This window comes from Pollicipes pollicipes, unplaced genomic scaffold, assembly GCF_011947565.3.
Source record: "Pollicipes pollicipes isolate AB1234 unplaced genomic scaffold, Ppol_2.1 Scaffold_7261;HRSCAF=8764_pilon_pilon_pilon, whole genome shotgun sequence".
NCBI classification, from domain to species: Eukaryota; Metazoa; Arthropoda; class Thecostraca; order Pollicipedomorpha; family Pollicipedidae; genus Pollicipes; species Pollicipes pollicipes.
Window position 1 is genome coordinate 41,284,390 of NW_023597054.1, and position 20,323 is coordinate 41,304,712.

The 20,323-nt window shown below is 56.4% G+C and overlaps 1 protein-coding gene and 1 long non-coding RNA gene across 2 annotated transcripts in view; both read left to right on the forward strand.

Annotated features, from left to right (window-relative positions):
* The window catches only part of LOC119111904 (epidermal growth factor receptor kinase substrate 8), a 40,516-nt gene extending 28,785 nt beyond the window's left edge, over positions 1–11,731 (forward strand). The window contains exons 7-14 of the mRNA XM_037235775.1: positions 3,412–3,613; positions 5,017–5,137; positions 6,939–7,174; positions 7,662–7,827; positions 8,090–8,226; positions 9,208–9,421; positions 9,784–9,885; positions 10,166–11,731. Of these exons, the coding sequence (XP_037091670.1) occupies positions 3,412–3,613; positions 5,017–5,137; positions 6,939–7,174; positions 7,662–7,827; positions 8,090–8,226; positions 9,208–9,421; positions 9,784–9,885; positions 10,166–10,237 (1,250 nt within the window). The 3' untranslated portion in view covers positions 10,238–11,731. The remainder of the gene's footprint in view (positions 1–3,411; positions 3,614–5,016; positions 5,138–6,938; positions 7,175–7,661; positions 7,828–8,089; positions 8,227–9,207; positions 9,422–9,783; positions 9,886–10,165) is intronic.
* Positions 11,732–15,771: 4,040 nt separating this feature from the next.
* On the forward strand, positions 15,772–17,592 carry LOC119111906 (uncharacterized). Its single transcript, XR_005095641.1, has 2 exons — positions 15,772–15,848; positions 16,662–17,592. It is a non-coding gene; the product is annotated as an uncharacterized LOC119111906 (long non-coding RNA).
* Positions 17,593–20,323: the final 2,731 nt, after the last annotated feature.

Genomic DNA, 20,323 nt, shown 5'->3' on the forward strand with positions numbered 1-20,323 from the left:
GATATCAAAGTGCCTGGAATGTAGTGCTGAGGCAGCTGGTGTTTCACAACTCGAGCGCTGTTTTACCTGCCGCAATGCGTTACCTTCAGGCAATCGGAGATATGCGTGATTAAGCATTTGCGATAGCCGGAGGCTTTTACAATGTAATGCATCCCTGTACATTATTGGTTCACGGATGAAAAGTGATATTTACGCTTACAACTGGCATGCAATAAACGAATGTGAGAGTCTCTACAACTCCATTCGCTTGAAAGTTTTATTGGAGCATCCAAGCGGAGCACCGAATGTGAAAGGTGGTACGAGGCTACCGGCGCTGTTTCCGCGTGACCGCGCTGACGTCATCATTTTCCCACGGAGAAATGACCCGTCTTTCCATTGCCCCTGTCCATGCAGCACACACAGGGGAGCTGTGTGTGAGCGCGCCACGCTGAAGTGGGCCAGGTGAGGGGCTCAGCCGTGATGCATCACGCCTGTCGGGCGCCTGTCGGGTGTGATGTGAGCCTGCGATCCACATGGTCCCTGCTGCCGGCCTCCACAGTGAGCGGGTGATGTGAGTGGGGAAGCCACTGTCGGCAGCGCTCGCCGCCACGGACAGCTGTGGCGCGGGTCGGGTCAGGACGCGGCCGCTCCTCTCGCTCCTCGGTGACTGAGATGGGTGCTGGGTGCTGAGGTGGTCCAGGCAGCCGGCTATGTGTGTTGTCAGTCGGCCTCGAGCGTCCCGTACCGCCGGCGGGCCCGGGCGCCCCGTACCGCCAGTGCGCGGCTCGGTCGACCGCCGTGGCGGCGAGTCACGCCCGGCCGGCCGCATGCCGTAAATCAGCAACCGCCGGAGCGCCGTTCTGGGAGCGTCCGTCGGCTCCCGGCCGGTGATGAGACTCAGAGAGCGCTGACCCGGTCCGGGCGGCCGCCGGAGCCGCCGCCTCGAGCGGCCACACCCCGCCACTGGCTGACAGGCGACGTGCTGAGACGCAGCACCCATCGCTAGCCGGCGCCCGAGAGATGGCAGCCCGCCACCAGCCGAGGCACGGCCCTTCACCACTGGCCGAGGGTGGCGCCCCATCACCGACCGGGAGGTGGCGGACCCTCCACGGCCGACACCCGAGAGGCAGCATGCCGCCATTGCTGCCGCCGGTTTCCGACCACCGCAGGTCGAGTGTGCGGCGACGGAATCGTGCATGCCGACTCTGAAAAACGTGGCGAAAGACATCTGGCTACTGTGTCCAGGAATCACGCATCACATTCGCTGCGGTCAGCTGGCTGGGTTGGTGATGAGCCTTCTCGTGTGGTATGTGAATAATCACGATTGGTATCTTTCGTATGGGGCATCCTAACATCGAGGTTTGGTTCTCTGTTTGGATCTCGTGAGTTCGTAAAGTAAAATGTTGCCGGTAACCCAGTGTTCACCTCTAGATGTATATCACTAAGTGCCTTGACTTTTTGCCTTTTCCTTTTGCCTTTTTATGCCTTTTCCCCTGCTTTTTGCCCTTTTGCCCTTTGCTTTTGGCCTTTTCCTGCTTGCCTTTTTCTGCGTGGGACGAGCAAGGCCATTGGCATCACCGTGCAGATGATGCCGAAGCATAGGGGATTGGAGCACGGAGCGTGTAGCGGCCCACACGAAAAGGACTTCCCAATGCTTTGGAATATATCCATACCACGAGTTACGCAGGTGAAGGTGCAGTGATGTTACCCTCAAAATGCACCAAGCCGCGGCGCTCCTCGAATTTGAGACACTGTCTTCTGTTCAGTTGGTGATGGCTGGAGGCTTCCCAATTAAATAAAAACCTAAACCCCTGCTGTTGTGGAATTATATATCTATGAATAGAGCGTTTCGTATTCCACGAGTAAGTGTAGCGCTTTTGGGCTTGTAGCGACTCGGGCCGCACGGAAAGTCGGGTTATCGCCACGATATCAATCCCCGGCTGCCATGGCAACAAGCCCATGTTTCATCCTGTGCTTGTGCGATCGTAAGATTATTTTGGTCTTGGACTGCGTTGTGTGTCGACGTATTGAGAACGTATAAAGATCATTGTAATCGTTCAAACTCGGGAACGGACAAACCCATGCCTTACGCCTTACACAGCCAAAACACAGCCTTACGCAAGAAAGAAGTTGCCTGTGTAAGGCTGTGTTTTATATTTGACTGCCCTACTTGTGAAAAGTTCATGGCGAGGCAGTCAGTGGTTCCAAAGGTACACGCCAATGAAAAGCGTGACTGACTGGTCTGGGCCGACCCGGGACTTTCGAGGTGTACTTTTTGGTTAGTTGACGTTAGGATGACAAAATTACGCACAACCTGTGTGCTCGCTCGGAATCATTGTGCGCTGAAGAAATTTGTCTAGAACCTCCTGCGAGATCCGTCAGCAACTTTTCCGGCACGAAATATGCTTACTACTGTAAGATCCTTTCGCACCTTTTTTCTTTTGGTTTCAAGTACATTGACCCCTGCAAGATGTGTCCGCGCCATGTCTGTCGTGTCCCGCGCTCGGCCGGGGTGCTTGTGACGGGTGATTGGCTGGCTGACTGGTGCCTGATTGCCAGACTGAATGGCTCAGTCCTCACAGTCAAGAGCCGGTCAGAGAGTGGCAGCGACGGCCTTGCCGCTGCGGGGACGCTCCGCCGGACCGCCGGACCGCCGGACCGCCGGACCGCCGGGCCGCTGGCGGGGGACCGGCAGCTGGCCGGAGCGGCGAGCGCTCGCCGCAGAACGGCGCCCGCTTCCGGCCCGCGGCCGGCCAGACGTGCGCTCGAGAGCGCGCCGCTTCTGTAGAGTATAATTAGGCGGACGTCGCGCGCCTGGGTAGAGCTCGCCAGGCTCTTGCGGCTCACGGCGGGCAGTTGCGACAAGCATCGCACGTCTGAGCGGCGCCGACGCATTACGCCACGCCTGGCCGGCATGGGAAGGCCGACTCCCGGTTTCTAAATGCCAACCAAATGCATGCTCACTCGATTTGCGTGCATGCACTGGCTGGACGCACCGGAACGGCCGGCGCGGTCGCTGGGTTAGAGAGCCAGCCGCGGACTGGGTTTGCTGCCGCTGTTTACTAAGCGACAGGCGGTGTCATGAAGCTTTGAGAGACCGAGATGGGGTGCTATTTGGACTGGAGACACCACGACATTGAGTTGGAAGGGTTCGAATAAGGCTGTGTCGGTGGTATCAAAGCCAGCTATCTCGAGTACTGACCGCACTTTTGAACCGCACCGCCCGGCACGTTAGCCATTAACTGACAATGACCTCACTGACGGATAATGTCGAACCATTGGACCCACTCATTCCGATCATCTTCACACCGTACCTGCAATGCCGAGCGCGCTCAAAGGGCTGTCTGCGCCGTCCGGGCACGGCCCATGCCTGGTCTGTGGCCGAGCCCGACCGAGGCTTGACCGCCACACGTGGTGCGCGTCTCTCGGCAGATTTCGAGAGCTCGCGCCACAGCTCGCGCGAGCGAGAGCGCGCCGGCAGCGATGTCAACACCGACGACGTCTCATCCACCTCCTCCGAGAAGTACGAGCGCGACGTGTCCGTGCTCAATCACTGCTTCGACGACATCGAGAAGTTCATCGCGCGCCTGCAGCACGCCGCGGTGGCCGCCCACGAGCTGGAGAAGCGTCGCAAGTGAGTAGAGATGTAACTATAGGTGCTCCGCCGACTTAATGTCGTCGGAGAGCTGGCTAAGTTCCGTAGTCAGCATCTGTCCCTGGAAAGCCGTGAGTGTATTTGGTTTTTCTGTTTACTCGGTTAAGTACATTTAGGTAGTGAGCCACCACAAGTGTGTATCTATACCTTTTGGATGCGCCGCGTGTGAGTACCTGAACAGTGGTCGGTTAAGTAGGCGGCTCCGCCGGCTGGGAAAAGCCGCTGCTCAAAGCGCAGCTCTGGCGAGAGAACTACTCAGGCGAGTGACACAAATGATGACCAAGCGCTCTCTGGGTGAAATGGTGGGAAGCGCCCCGTGTTTAGGCTCGGGCTGATCGCTTAAATTGATTTGAAACGATCGGCGCGCCGCTGTTGCCGGGCTTGGGACGCACTGGGGAGGGGGCGGCCTGCACTCTAGCTGCACCGGTGCCGCCGAGAGCCGAGCATCGGCGGTACCTCGCGCCCGACCCGCCCACCGCTCGGCTGGCGCCTGATCGTGCCGGTTGTCCCGGGGCTGAGCCAGCGCGCTGCAGAGCCAGCCCGGCGCCAGCGGCCGGCGGATGCCGCCCCACCACCAGCGGCAGCCGGGGCAGGTGACGGCCGCTCGAGCAGCCGCGGCGGGGCATCGCGTGCCTGTCGTGAGCCCGGTCAGCGCACGCCGGCGATAACACCTGTGCGTGTGGAGAGGCGCTGCGTGCTAGGACCCGTGCGTGTTTGTCGCGCCCGGCGTGTGGGCTGTTTGTGACGGAGCCGGCCACGGTCCGGCCGGGAGCGGACTGGGGGCGGGCTGGGGCTCGGCTCGGCCACGGGTCTCTGCCACGGTCAGTCAGCCCGTACGGGAGCCACGTACCGCCGCTCTCTCGTGCCGCCCGGCGTCAGCGGGTGTGCAACTCCGGCCCGCCGATGCTGCGCTGGCTCAGCGAAAGCGAAACGGATATTCACGAACTGCTGGTTATGTAACGTGGTATATTTTATGAGGTGTCGTTGCAGGCGAGTTATGCCATCTGGCTGTCGTGATGCAGTCAAGGGAGCATGTGGTTGCGCCTGAAAGCGGGTGCAGATGACAGAGTTTGATCTCTTGTTGCCCGTTATTGTCCACTGGGGAGGGATTATGAAAGACATTATGTGCCTCCGCTCCCCTGCAGGTTTTTGAAGTTATGTGCGTCTTTTACTTGGTGCTGACGGTCTTTGCCTGAACACACTGCGTCAGTTATCTTTCCATGATCAGGCATCTTGTGTTGCTGCTTCCCCTACCGTTAGTCATTTTGCGCCGATTGCGTTTGGGTTTTGGGTGGCATTTATGTAGCCGCAGGTAGTAGGTAGAACTATGAGCGTCTCTTAATCTGTTTGGTTTCCTTAATACCATACACCTCTCATTTCAGAAGCCGCAAAATGAAGAAGAAGGAAATCGGAGAGGGGCTTCTGTCGATGAGAGCCAAACCCCCACCGCGCAGGGATTTCGTTGAGATTTTGCAGAAATTCAAGCTTTCTTTCAATCTTCTGGTAAGTTTCACGGACGCATCAAACACTCAGCCGTACTGGTAAGGGAAATCGCACTTTACCCTGACAGATTTTCCCTTGCTTGGGCCAAATAACCTTCCCTCCCCTGCCCGGCTTGACTGTCTTCCCGAAGCCTGTCTGTTGACCGCGAACTGGAGTGCTCACCAGCTGAGGAGTGCCGTCCTGGCGGAGGACGGCCGAGCCCGCACCCGGCCTCCCGGTGTCCAATGAGGCGGTGCAGCGTGACCTCCCGAACCGGTCGGTTCTGCGCCACTGACCGCCGGCCGCGTGTCGGCCGCACGACCCGCCGCCGCGCTGACAGGGCGGCGAAAGCTACGCAGGCGCGGCCGCGGGCACGCTGCGCGTCTCGTTCGACACGCATGAAATGCGTCTGATGAGGGGCCGTCGGACGCGGATCTCGTGCGTCTGACGATGGGCCACCAGTAGCAGATCTCATGCGTCTGACGAGGGGCCGCCGGACGCGGATCTCGTGCGTCTGACGAGGGGCCACCAGCAGCAGATCTCGTGCGTCTGATGAGGGGCCACCAGCAGCAGATCTCATGCGTCTGACGAGGGGCCGCCGGATGCGGATCTCGTGCGTCTAACGAGGGGCCACCAGCAGCGCATCTCGTGCGTATGACGAGGGGCCACCAGCAGCAGATCTCGTGCGTCTGACGAGGGGCCACCAGCAGCAGATCTCATGCGTCTGACGAGGGGCCGCCGGACGCGGATCTCGTGCGTCTGACGAGGGGTCATCAGCAGCGGATCTCGTGCGTCTGACGAAGGGCCGATACTGAGCCGGAGATGCTGAATCCTAACACACCCAAGCGGGCCATGCAATCCTTGCAACCACGTCACGAGGATTTCCTAGTCAGGCCGGGCCACACACACCTCTTGGATAAGACCGGGTCACACAGAGCTCTTGGATCAGACCAGGCCACACAGAATCCGGTCAGACCTCGTCTCGCCCGACTGAGCATGTGTGTAGGCGGTCACACGCCGCGCCGGCACCGTTTGGACTGCGCGTAGTTCCAGTGAGTGAGCGCCAGGGGAGTGGCCGCTTCCCTTCCCCTCCCCTCGGCCTTTCTCGCGGCCACCGAGCCGTGTCAGTATGCATCAGCTCTGGCTTTGTGAAGGGGTTGTCGAGCCACCTGGTCAGCGGGTCGTTCAGGTGTGGCTGGTGGCGATAGTTTGCTGGCATTTCACCCGTGGGATACTTCCTGGTTCCATGTGACCCAATAGCTTTTCTCCTGATGGTGCAGCATTTATGACATCATTGGGTAAGCGGCTAAGACATTATACTTTCGACTGTTAGAAGCACTGAATCATGAAGATGTTCACGCTCGCACGCCTACAGAGATAATACGAGAGGGTAGCTGCCATGTACCAACCCGTATAACGACACAACGGCCCTGTGGTGATGTGTTAAAGCAAACAGAACGCTTCCGTTACTATCGTTTGTATTGTTTGGAAACTTGTTACGGTTGTAGTCCACTTGGAGCTCAGTTTACTATCGGTTGGTGAAGTATGGAAATCGCTGTTAGACAACACTAACCAAATACATAATGCGTTGTGACGTTTGATGTTTTATCGCATATATCTCGAGGTCTGCAACATAACATGACGCGTATTTCATGTCATGCCTGTATGACACCATATATTATTAGACATAAGTTGTCGTAGACTCATGTGAACACAATGCTCCCCATCCTCCCATCCCCCCCCCCCCCCCCCACACACACACGTGTCCCTGTGCGCCACCGTGGACCGCTCTGACGGAGCGCTCGCTGCCGCCATCTTGCAGGCGAAGCTGAAGGCGCACATCCACGATCCGAACGCGCCGGAACTGGTGCACTTCCTGTTCACGCCGCTGGCGCTGATTGTGGACGCGTCGCGCGACTCCAACCACGGCGCCAACCTGCCGGTCGAGGTGGTGGCGCCGCTGCTCACCCGCGACGCCATTGACCTGCTGGTCAACTGTCTGACCAGCAAGGAATCGGAGCTGTGGCACTCGCTGGGCGAGGCCTGGTGCCGGCCCAGGTCAGTCGAGCCAACGACTGCAGTGCGGCCCCCTCCCCGCACATAAACACACACACCGTGATGGGGCGCAGCACACGGCAGCAGAATGATGGCAGTGTTGCGAGTCGAGCAAGAAGTGGATGTCGTCATACTGTCGATTGTCAAGGTTCATCGGGGCTTGTGCTGTGTGAACTTGTGTCGTATGTAACTATATTTCAGTCTGTAGCAGCGACCCGACCGTACTTCCAAACCAACTACGTTGCGTAGAGACTATTGCACTAAGAAGGCCGCCTACTGTCCTGCGACACCGCGTCTTTGACTGAGACACTGACCGTCTCTGGCCTGTCGCGGGGATCGGTGTGAGGGTCGCCTGCTGTCCTGCGACACTGCGTCTCTGACTGAGACACTGACTATCTCTGGCTGTGGCGAGGATCAGTGCGAGGGTCGCTTGCCGTCCTGTAACATTGCGTCTCTGACCGAGACACTGACCGTCACTGACCTGCTGCAGGGACCAGTGGGAGGGCCACCTACCGCCGTACAATCCCGTATTCATGGACGGATGGGCACCGGATTTGCACGAGGAGCGCGAGCGGGGTGGCTCTGCCATGCGCGCCGCCGCCGCCGGCGAGGCCCAGAGGTTGCGTGCCGACAAGATCCGCCGCGCCGAACAGGAGGTCAGTACTGGAGCAGGGAGCAACGCTACGGCCGCATCGCCTCCTATGCCTGGAAGGAAGAGCGTCCGTTACACTGCGACAGTGCAGATCAGATTATAAAGAGAGATGCATGTCCGCAGCCGCAGAAATACCGCAGGGGCGGGGGGCATGGTGTCCAGTTTTTGGTGGCTGGCGAATGCTGCTGATTTTTGCTTAATCGGATAGCAGCCAATGCGGCTCGCTGTCGTGACCACTCTGACGCGCTCGTCCCGCTGCTGCGCAGGCGGAGCGGAGGGAACACGCCTTCCGCGATGATCGCTACAACTCGGATCCGTACTACGACTCGGACCAGCCCAGCCTGCCCTCGCCGTCCAGCCGCGGCGGTTACCGGCGCCAGCAGCGGCACAGCCGAGATGAGAGGTGAGACGACAGCGGCACAGCCGAGATGAGAGGTGAGACGACAGCGGCACCGCCGAGATGAGAGGTGAGACGACAGCGGCACCGCCGTGATGAGAGGTGAGACGACAGCGACACCGCCGGGATGAGAGGTGAGACGACAGCGACACCGCCGGGATGAGAGGTGAGACGACAGCGGCACAGCCGAGATGAGAGGTGAGACGACAGCGGCACCGCCGGGATGAGGGGTGAGACGACAGCGGCACCGTCGAGATGAGGGGAAAGATCACAGCGGCGCAGTCGAGATGAGAGGTGAGACGACAGCGGCACCGCCGAGATGACAGGAAAGATCACATCGGCACAGTCGAGATGAGAGGAAATAGAACAGCAGCACAGCCGGGATGAGGGGTAAGACAACAGTGGCACAGTCGAGATGAGAGGTGAGATAACAGTGCCGTAGTCGAAATGAGAGATGAGGTGCCATCGACACAGCCGAGACGAAATGCGTTTCCGATAGCGATGTATTCAGGGACGCATTGTTTTTTATGTTACCAATGACCCACACAGATGTACCGGGGCCACTTCAAACTTGAAGAGAGTGTAACGGGAAGTTGTCGTTGCTGTGTCACTCGTCACACGTCCGACGATAACAACTTGTGGGTCACTGTCTTACCGTTGTTACTGTGTCAGTATGTCAAACTCTGTCGGTAACCTCTCGTTGTTGCAGGGAGCCGTTGTTACTGGGCCGGCATATCGGACTCTGTCTATGACCTCTCGTGCGTTGCAGAGAGCTGTTGTTACTGTGTCGGTGACCTCTCCTCCGTTGCAGGGAGCCGTTGTTACTGGGTCGATATGTCAGACTGTCGGCGACCTCTCCTCCGTTGCAGGGAGCCGTTGTTACTGGGTCGATATGTCAGACTGTCGGCGACCTCTCCTCCGTTGCAGGGAACTGTTGTTACTGGGCCGGTATATCGGACTCCGTCGGTGACCTGTCGTGGGTTGCAGGGAGCGGACCCGCACGCCCTCCTCGGAGCGAGGCGCTCAAGGGGCCCGCAGTGATGCCAGCGCCGAGTCAATGGGCGCCAGCAGCTTCCTCCGGCAGCAGCGGATCTGGTTTGATGACTTGAAGCTGCGCTCCGCCCGTATCGTGCAGGTCACCTACCCACGCACTGCCAACAACGACAAGGAGCTGACTGTGACGCGCGGCGAGTACCTGGAGGTGAGCTCCGCGGACCGACCCCGGGCCGGCGCAGGGCTGTCGCCCGCTGCGCTCCGGCCGGTGGGGAGCCGGCAGCACAAGCTGCCGGCTCTAAACAGGACCGGACCTGTCGTCCTGCGTCAGTTCGTTGAGCTTATGACCTAGGCCCCTAAACCGATTTAGCTGCAAGATTTTCACCACAGATATTGGTGTCTCGACTACGGGATCTGCCCCACGTTGTTGTCACCGGTTGTACAGTCGGGCTGTGCTGTCACACCGCGTTACATCACACTGGGTCGACCGCCGCGTTTGGCGAGATGAAGACGCGAGTCCTGTGACCCGGCGCTGGTCCCGTCTAAGCCGCGGCTGACCTCCGACCCCAGGTGATCGATGACAGCCGGAAGTGGTGGCGAGCGCGCAACAGTCGCGGCCAGACGGCGCACGTGCCGCACACCATCGTCACGCCTGTCGGGCCGGACGACTCGGTGAGTGGCGCGAGCGGCGCGGTCCTGCCGGGAGGCGGGTCAACCGGCGCCAAACGAGCAGGGTAGGAGGCTGGCGAGGAACAGATGTGGGCCAAATGAAAGCGAGGCCGAAGACGTTGATGTTTGGTTGCATTCGTTCCAGATTTTATCGTCATCAATTTTCGTTCCACAACTATTGTGTTTCGCGTTTCGTTTTGCGGTGTCTTCAAAATGCAGTGAAACGTGCTGAGCGCCATAGCCACATGCTCTCCAGTACTCACACTGGTCCCCCAATGCCCAGGATCCCGCCGCCTCTGCCGACTGGGTGAAGAGAGAGAAGCAGGACAAGAAAGGTGAATTCCGGTACATGTAGATAGGGGGCGACCGCCGCGCCCCCGGCCGCGACCCGCCCTCCAGTGGCGTCTCCGTGCAGTGTGCTCTGTCCGCTTGGGGCCGTGTTGTGACGTCACGCGTGTGCCGGCCAGCCGCTGCGTGTCTGGTCCGTCCGCTGGCGCCCCGCCAACGCCGGTCTGGGGGTCGGAAGGTGTCGGGGCTGGCGATGGCGCGCGGACCGCCGTCGGGTGACGCTACTCGTCCACGGACGGCGCGTGGGGCCCCTCCCAGAGGGAGATCAGTTCTCCAGGTGGGTGGTGCTAGATCTGGGCTGCTCTGTGGTGCACAAACTACATGGTGGGGTCCGTGGGGCTGGCAGGCGATCCAGGGAGCTCCTGTCGGCTCACGGGACCCCCAGGTGGTTGCTGGGCCGGGCCAGTGGCGCCGTCCCAGATACCCCCCCCCCCCCCCCCCGGCGGACTGGTGCTCTAGATTGGTCACCCTGTCCCAGTGGTGCCCTGAACACTGCTGAAGGGCGGATGCGGTAACAGCTAGTTTTACTGTGCGCATGGCTGCAGGCAGGCCAAGTGAATGTATTCTGCAGAATAATATTTCCAGTCCATAACGCTACATTTGGTGAGGCTGGCTTGATATGAGTTGACTGATAATATCTAATTATTGACTTTTACGATGGTGTCGCAGTATGGCCGTCGCGTCCGTGTAAAGCAGTGGTGCGCGACGCGCACTCCATGCCCTACCTGAGCATAGCACAAGGTGTGTGCAGCTACGTCATTGGTTAGTGTCGCGACCAGCACCCTAGCCTGGGCCGAACAGGCGGTTCAGCATGCGCCGGCATGTGGCGCGTTCTGAGCATCGCGTTAAGCTGAGTGTCGCTACACGCTGACACGCCCCATACACGCCCCATAAAAGCTGACCCGCCGGCGCGCCCGACCGACCCGGGGCCATCCAGCATGTTGTGTCCGTCCATGCGCCGTCCCGCAGCCACCGTGCGGCGGTCAGCGGATCAGGGCGCGATCCCACCCATGGGCTAGTGACTGACGACGTCAGCTGGCGCCCTGACCGTGTGGTGGGCTGGTACAAGCCGCGGCAGCAGGTGCCGCCGGCAGGACGCGTCCCACCCCGGCTTAGCTCACGACCCCCCCCCCCCCCCCCCGCCCCTGCTGCCGAGGCGACCAGAAAATAGCCAGCGTGCGGAGACCGCTAGCCTCTCTGCGATGTTTCGTTGATGTGTCCTGCACACTGAGCTCGTCGCAGTCAACCCTCCGTCCGGACGGCGTTGTCTGGAACGTGCTTTGGGACGCTTGTTCGTGTGAGCACCTTTGGTCGTGCGCGTTGCTGGCAGCGTGCTTCAGACCGACTGCTGGCCCGCGAGATGTTTATAAGTAAAATATTTACTGTGTGTGAGTGCCGTTTCGGTTCGCATCTGCCTGTATGTCGCTTCGTTCTGATGGCACGGCTTTGCAGCAAGAAACAAATAAAAACTGATTCCTTAACAGAAACACCATTGTCAGTGGCACTGAGGCGAGACTGCTTTATTCATCGGTCCCGGTGTTTGAAACCAGGTCGCCGACAGAATCAGTCAAAACTTTCACCTTTTTTGCTGTGTGTTGCACATTGACCGACAGATCGCTGTACGAAGTCTTTTGCCACAACCATCGCCCTTCATGACAAAGTCGAGGGTCAGAGTAATTCACACTGTAGAGGTGTAGACGCGTAACACGCACATGCCGGTCTGCAATGGTATCAGACAAAACTGGGTTATGTACGAGTCATGGAATGCTGCAAAACAATATCTTAGAGCAATCATCGTTTCGGACATGGACTGATTGATCATGGGGTTTAAGATCTGGTTCCGAAATAGCAATGGGAGTCATGCTGACGCGCTATAAATGGACATACATTCATATTGGATTTGTTCAAGCAAGCAGGCGTGGCAACCCTGAACAAATACCTTCGACTATAAGCTCTCCAGTTCATTTTTAGTCTTATTGTAACCCACATAAGAGGCTGTAGCAAGGGAACACCAGCAACGCCAGATCACAAATCCGTCTTCACTAGAGCGTGGTGCTTTGCATGTGAAAATGATTCGCTAGAAACTACGATGGTATTTGCAGGCCTAGGCTGTTCTAAAAACGTTGCAAGCATTTTGAGCACGAACAAGCTATCTGCCATTGCAAGCTTCTAATAGGCCGAAGGTAGTTGGAAAGCGAAAACCTTGCATTGATGCATGTACGTGTGATATTTAAAGGCAACCTTATCAGCGATTCGCGTCACAAGCCCAGTCGCAAAATACATATTGTTGGAGTGAAGGCATTATGAGAGATGTTACATTGAGGTATCGTCGTTAAAATGACGGATGCCGCCATCTATTGATGGCTTTACTAACCATGTCACCTCGTTCGCCTTTTTAACATGAGCTGCCACCTGAGTTCCAATGGTTTGCAATCCGATAGCGCATACAAAGCTGTGTCACCGCCGCAGCCCGCGGCTTAAATTAGAGCTTGCAGTTCCCTGCTTTGTTCGCAATGCGACACACCCTGTTGTGATTGGGTCTGTATAATTTCTGATTTGCGTCAGTTTAGAAGCATTTCATCAGAATTGTGACAAACGGTTTCATGTCACTCGCATACCTTTGGTCACCTAACAAGGTCACCTTAGACACATTGCGTATCACGAGTAAGTGCGCGCACAGAAGTGTGTCAAGTATCAACAAGCACGATGAACAGAAAAAAGCACTAATGTCGCAGTCAGCAGTTAGCACACGCTGGGCACAGCATTTCTCCCATGGCAGACGTGGCAACTCCATTTAAGACGTCGTTTGTACTACTGCGTCCTGCAGCAGAGGTAAGATGGAGGGAGGGGGAGGGTAGCACGCGGCCCACTGCAGGCGTCGGGGCTGCTCGTGGCGCTGGTCCTGTTCCATACCAGTCCGCTGGGTTTGTAGGCTGCTTGCTGACTGCTTAGAGCACCCACCTGTCAGTGCTAGTCCGTTGCCAAGGGAACACGCTGCCATGGTGCCTGCCAGGCGTACATAGTTGGTAAATTATAAATTGTTGGATGGTGCGCATAGTTTGTTGATCGCTCAGCAGTACCAATGCATCATGACTGGACGCAAACGTTAGCTAAGTTGTCAGAGTACACTATTTCTGTCATGAACTTCCATGCATATGCCATGGCGCTGTCGTGTGATGGGCACTCCGCTGATCCGCACCCGGACACACGTGGCCGAGCCTGACCTTGCCTGCCGACCCGGCGCCTGACGCAGCGACGGATCCCTACTCTCCGTACACCAGCGATGACGAGGCGGCGCCGGTGCCGCCGCCGCCGCCGCCGCCGCCGCCGCCACCGCCGATGCCGGCCCGCCGCACCACGCCCCCGCCGGCCAAGAAGCCGGCCCGACCCAAGCGGCGTCCCCAGAAAGGTGGGTGTGACGGGGGCGCCGCCGCCGCGCGCAACTCTCCTGGCTGATCGGACGCATTTGACTCGCAGCATTGCATGCAAATGCAATGGGTGGTAGTCGGACCAGCGGAAGCTTGCATGGTCCAGACACATCCAGCTTGTGTGATGTGCATGTGCATATTAAACCTAAGCGTGCAGACATATCAACATAGGAGAAGAACGGTCATAACGTATGCAGTAAAAAACGGTTTCCAATCTGGCCTTATCTTTTTCAAACAAGCCTTGGGTTACGTATTGCTGAATTCCACACAATGCTCGTGTGTTGATAAGTGTTATTCGTAATTGATGATGATGAAGATGATGATTTCGTCTAACTGCCGACTCGTGGCCGCCGGCCGGTTCGCAGCGGCGCGCGGCCAATCGAACGACTTTGACGAGGAGCTCCGGTCTGTGCTGGGCACGTGGCGCCAGGCTCGCCGCCGCCAGCTGGACATTATGAAAACGCCCGATGCAGCCCTCTACCAGCACTCGCCGCCGGGCGACGTCTATGACTGGCTTAAAGTCAAGGGCTTCTCTGACAAGTTAGTGTAGCTGCCCGACCGGGCGCCTCTTCTATAGACCCGATGGAAGGCGTGGGGAAGGCGCAGAAGGCGCCCCACGGATCGAGCCCGCATGCCAGCGCAGGCTAGAGACTGCCACTAGGAGGCGGCATGCCAGAGTCTGCGCCTGGTCCGACATCTTGTGCCGCACGATATTCGTCTGCCCAAGTCATCACGCTCAGGATATCAAGACAGCATAGACATACATACATTATCAGCCCATATTTTTGTTTATGCATGCGGTACTGACGCCAACCAGAACCTGCCTGCATTGCGCTGCCCTCACGGACGTCACCAGGGGGTGGGTGGAGTAGGGGTAACACGTCCTCTTATTTGTGCAGAATGTAATATCGCATCAACTGCGTTTAATATTTTTTTTCAATTCTCGATATCCCCGCCACCAAATGCTGTGCGGCATTGTCTCCCACCTGAGGTACAGGCAGACATGACTGAGCGCGCATCAGGTTCAAAATGCCCTCCCCCATGGAGGCGGTCGGTTGTTTGCATCCGTAGGCGCGTCCGGACCCATAAATGGGGCCGTCACATCCAGCTCGTTATGAGTAGCTTCTCGTATTCACCCTACTGCAGCGCATGGTAACCCAATGCTACTGAGAAAATGTGACATCTGATTTTGTCTTTAGCTCTACACTGAACGTGCACGCTTAATATATAAGACCATAAATGAGCAGAAGGATACAAGAACGTAGTTGAATCATGCCGGTAAAATTGCGTGCATGAATCGGAATGCAGATTAAGTTGAAATGATAGCAAAGTGTACTATTTTACCACCGTGCCTGACAGATGATTGGGTAACGCGTAGTATGGCCGATTGGGTTTTGTTTGCAACCGTCAACCATCCACAGGGTTTGCTCAGCCTTCAAAAACTCCAACGGAGAGAAACTATTTAAGCTGGAGAAAAGCAAGCTGGTCAAGCTATTCGGTCAGGAGGAAGGGCCAAGGCTCTACTCGCAAATAACTGTTCAGAAGAAAATGGACGGGGTAAGGCGTTTCGAACGGCTCAAGGCATTGTTGACCACCATGATGTTGCTTGCGTCATGGCATTCGTATGTTTTGGTGTAATCTTTACGGACAATGGTCCAGCGGCACCTAACGTCCTTAATCCTCATGAACGAGTCGGGATGCTCCATGTTCCACCGATATCCTCGAGCGCTCGAGGCTCTTGCAGTATTGACCAACGACGCCTTTATGATTCCCGCCGCGCTGATTCTGCCGAACTGACCGCAGGTATTGTGTTAGATGTCCACTACCACGCCCTCTGTCGAGCACCACCAGCTCCGTCGAGCTGTTCGCCGCCACCTTGTGATAGTGCGCTGCCGCCGCGCCCACAGTTCAGCACCAGCAACTCGGTTGAGCTGAAGAAGGTGCTGGCCAAGGCACGCATGAAGGCGGACAACGCGTCTGTCGAGCTGCCGGACGAATTCGACTTCGGCGCCGACGACTCTGACACGCCACAGCCGTCGCCGGAGTCGGTGCGGCGCCGCTCTAGCGGAGGTCGGGCCCAGTCGTCCCCGCCGCCGCCGCCGCCGCCGCCGCCGCCGCCGCCGCCGCCGCCGCCACCGGCGGCGGCCAAGAAACCCACCCCGCTGCGGCACCGTCACAGCCGCGACTCCGGTACGGCCGGGCACTGAGCCTGGGCCTGCCCTCAGCGCGCTCGGCCTCAGTATAGCCGCCGATGCCGTGTTCGCGGGGGTGTAGCTACTTCTGCACCAGAAAGTGACCCCGTCCAACAGGGCTCGTTCGTCTGACGTGTTCGTGTGGGCGTAGCTACTTCTGCACCAGAAAGTGACCCCGTTCAACCGGGCTCGTTCGTCTAACGTGTTCGTGTGGGCGTAGCTACTTCTGCACCAGAATGTGGCCCCGTCTTGCCGCTGCCCGGCTTGTGCGTCATCTGGCGGCGAACTTAGTCGAATTAAATCAAAAAGGCACCTAGCACGTCGCTGCGTTTGAGCATGCGTTTCTTTCTGTTGGGATTCCAGGCAGTACGCATGAGTCGATGATGTGATGATTTGACGCAGCGATGACAACAATGTCTATCACATCGCCACTCTTCCGTGAATTATGAGTGCTACCGTCTTTTGCACCGGATGTGTAGTCTTGCAGCATGTCTATGGGGTGGGGCGCCATTGAAATGGCGAAGCCTGCCCGAAAATTTGTCAAGAAACGAGTCTGCCCGGATTGAGCCCACTTTCCTCCAAAGTTGTGCGCGGCTGGATCCTAAGTTGGGAGGAGGGGCGAAGCCTCCTCCCCTCATATGAAAAGGAAGCTTCACCATCGCTTTTTTAAATGCCTACGAAGTGAAACAGCAAACATCTCGGCCCACACGAACGTTGGAAACGTACCACGCAGACAAAACTCGCGTGGGCTTTCCGTCTGCCAAAGCCTGCGTGACTGCTTGCGCTGATCACTTGCGTTCCGTCCGGGCAGTGTTTTCCCACAACTCGGCCGCGTCTGGCGACTCGGGCTCGCCGGGCTCTACTGGGAGCGCGGACACGCTGCGCGCCATGATGGATATGCAACGTCACCAGCTGGCGATGCGCGCCAACAAGGCGTTCCTGCCGCCGCTGTAGGTGGCGCTGCGGGTGGCGGCCCCGCTTCGGTGCGGTGCGGTCCCCTGCCGTCGGTCACCGCCGCCGGATGCGGACGTGCACACCACTCTGGGCCAGCGTGAGCACCGGACCGGGCCGCCGCTGGACTGGGCGACAGACGCGTCTTCTCGCTGGCCCGTCACACAGTCCGAGATACCGCGGTCTGCGCCGACTTCCTCCGGACATTGATACTGAGATGAGAAGATTATAGTGCCGGAGTCTGCTTAGACACCATGCAAACGTTCGGCTGGTGCCGATCGTTAGAGTGATTACCGATGGTATCTACCGACAAAGTGTGTACCGGACGTAGCGGTTTTCTTTGCTTTAGTGTAACGGTATAATGAAATATGCTGCGCTTGCCGGCGTGATCATCTGTTAAACTTTATTAAGCCCAGTCTACCTAGATCATTTTAAATGGTTGCAAAGGGTTTGCCTTGTAAGGAGCAGTGAGAAAAATCAGGGCTGTAATTCTGCGTTGAAATGTCAACTTATTATTCTCCGTATCTTTGGCCAGCGTTTTTGCGGGGTATGATGCATCCAATTCAGGTTTGTACTCAATTTTTCAGACTTAATATGTAAATGCGGTGATGGTTTGGAATGAGTCGCCTGTGCAAAAGTGTAGCCGGGGACCGACGGGCTGGCTGGCCCGGCTCGCGCCCCAGCGCTGGCCCGCCGGGGTTGCCGCGCCGGTGCTGGATGTCACCTGACCTGACCCCGGGCGCCGCCAGTCTGACCCAGCGTCCTCACGCCAATACAAGTTGCAAGCTGCACCCGAGACGTTTGGCAGCACCGAGACGGCCAAGCCCGGGGCGACAGGGAAGCGCTCCGCAGACGACCACTGTAGGGATACTCGCCAATTGCATCCAGTCGCTGGTCATTCGGCACACATGACGTTGTCAGGTGTCACAAGGCAGGTTTCTGCCCCGCTGTGTGGTCCACGCCATTATCATTTGCCAAGAACAGTTCATTCCCACGGAGGACACCTGGTGCATTCCCAGAAATCATGCGGTGGCAATATGCAGTGGCAGGCAGCAAGGCGAATAACTTTGACGAAGCTTCTCCATATACATATTTGCATTAGCATGTATGCGTGTGTGTGTGTGTGTGTGTGTGTGTGTGTGTGTGTGTGTGTGTGTGTGTGTGTGTGTGTGTGTGTGTGTGTGTGTGTGTGTGTGTGTGTGTGTGTGTGTGTGTGTGTGTGTGTGTGTGTGTGTGTGTGTGTGTGTGTGTGTGTGTGTGTGTGTGTGTGTGTGTGTGTGTGTGTGTGTGTGTGTGTGTGTGTGTGTGTGTGTGTGTGTGTGTGTGTGTGTGTGTCAATGTACACGAGACTAAATACCGTTGCGTTCGCTGCATGAATACATTTTCTTATGATAACAGACTTTTCGGAAACGGTCTTACCATTGCATAGCCAAGAGCGACACGACAATATTATGAGAAGGAACGTTAACCGAAAGGCAGTGTGCAACGGTGCTCTCCTAACCCCTCAAACACAGGTTCTTGAAACCGAAGTCGCATGATGCAGATCTGAGAGCATGCAGCTCAAGCGAAAAGCGGTAGGTCATGGCTCGAGCGGCCTTTGCTAGTAGTGTACTAGTTTACTGGGTATTTGCAATACTTGTAATATGGCCTCTGCTCGTGGTATAGCATTTCCCTGGGCATTGGTGATGCCCGTCATAACCTCTGCCCGGTTATGCCAATGACACACTTTAGTCATCCTGCACTCTTGCTGACTTAAATGTTATGGTCTCAATACAACTTTATATCAACATGCATGACTCGCGACTCAGGTAAACAAACGTCGGCACTGGATAGTCAGCGGCATAATTTTCGAATGACGTGTCTCAAGGCCCGCATATTGTTTTGAATAAGATACCTTATGAAAATGCTTAGCTTAGTGGGCGCTAATAGCTGCCTATTCTCATCTGCAAGAATCAAAAGCTTCAACACCACGTAGAACACAAAACAGCTTCGGCACCCCAGAACGCACTCCAAGAAAGGGTCACAGTGCTAGGTGCTATGTTCAGAAGAATTTAGGCGATTCGATTAATTGCTTGATCTTTTCCTTCTAGGTGTCTAGATTCGTTGCCTTCTTTCCAGCAGGCAGCAAATTCGAATTGAGTGGAGAACAGTGGTGGTCGGAGATCTTGGAGGTGACACGCCAAAAGCTGGTGAGAAGACACTGGTTGTATTGCATAGAACAGGCTCGCAATATATACTGGTCCACACGTGCTCACTCTCGAATCACTAAAGCGTACATCCTGCACGCGCATCCCTGGAAGACAACGGCGTGAGCCTTGCCTTCCGGGTGTTCAGGATACACGCGTGGGGTGCCGACGCAGAGACGGTAATGTTGCACAATAGCCGCGACTACGCATTTCACACCGGTCCACGCGCGGACCGGTGGCCGCCTTTATGACGTTCTCTCCGACCCGTCAGCTGAGCGATGGGCGGGCGTCTCGGGTGAAGTGAAATTTGACCCTCTTTCACTAAATAAAAATAATGGCTAATAATATTTCCAGATGTGATGTTTTCGACAAAGGCTTAAATCACCGCCTGGTTTATTTTTTTATTTTTTAAATCGGGATAGATTCATGCCAGCGAGAGAAATGTTCGATCCGTGACAGATAGTAGGCGTTCTCACGGCAGCTAGTTATCAGATGCCCATCAATGTCAAAATATGAAAAGCATATCGGATAAGACGCCGATGGTGTCGTTGTAAGGATGCACGCTTGATACTACGGAGAGTGCAGGCTCCATACACAAACGATAAGAATTTACAGAGTTGTGGATATATGTGTACATGCATTTCCAAAAGACTGAAGGACAAATTTTAAAAGTAGCTTTGTCAAACTTCCAATAACCTGACCACATCATGTCCTGGCATTTTTAGACGGCACTCATTTTCATTGGAGCTGGGAATTCTAATTGACCAATGTATGGGCGCGTTTTGCTGTTTTTGAGGCGACATGATAAAGCGGTCCATCGGAACTGAAGGAGTAGTTTGATAACCCCTCGTCTAGCTGAAGGTCTGAATGCTCTTTTGATTTGTTCGAGAATCGCCCAATGACAGGAATCATAGATGCATCTTTGTTTCTTTCCTCTCTGACCCGGTCTCGAGTCCAGCCTTCTTTTTCGAACACAGTGACCGAAGCATAGCAAGAAAGTCTGTTTTGGACTGAGGCTCAGGTTTCACGCGAGACAAGACATCGGCTGTGGCGTTGAGGCGTCATGGGAGATGCGTGGTATCAAAATCGTGTTTTGATAATTTCAAAGACCATTCCGGTGAGTCGACCACTGCGGTTAGTGGCCTTACACAATCCTCGCAGTATTAAGGGATCTGTACGAGCATGAGTAAGTGGTCCAAGCACATAGTATTGGAGGTTATTTTTTTAAAGACCGGAAGATGGCAAGCGCTTATTTCTCAGTGGCTGAGTTGTTTTGTTCTGCTTTGTTCAGTTAATGGCTAAGGTATCAGATAAGGTGGAATTCATCGCGAATTTT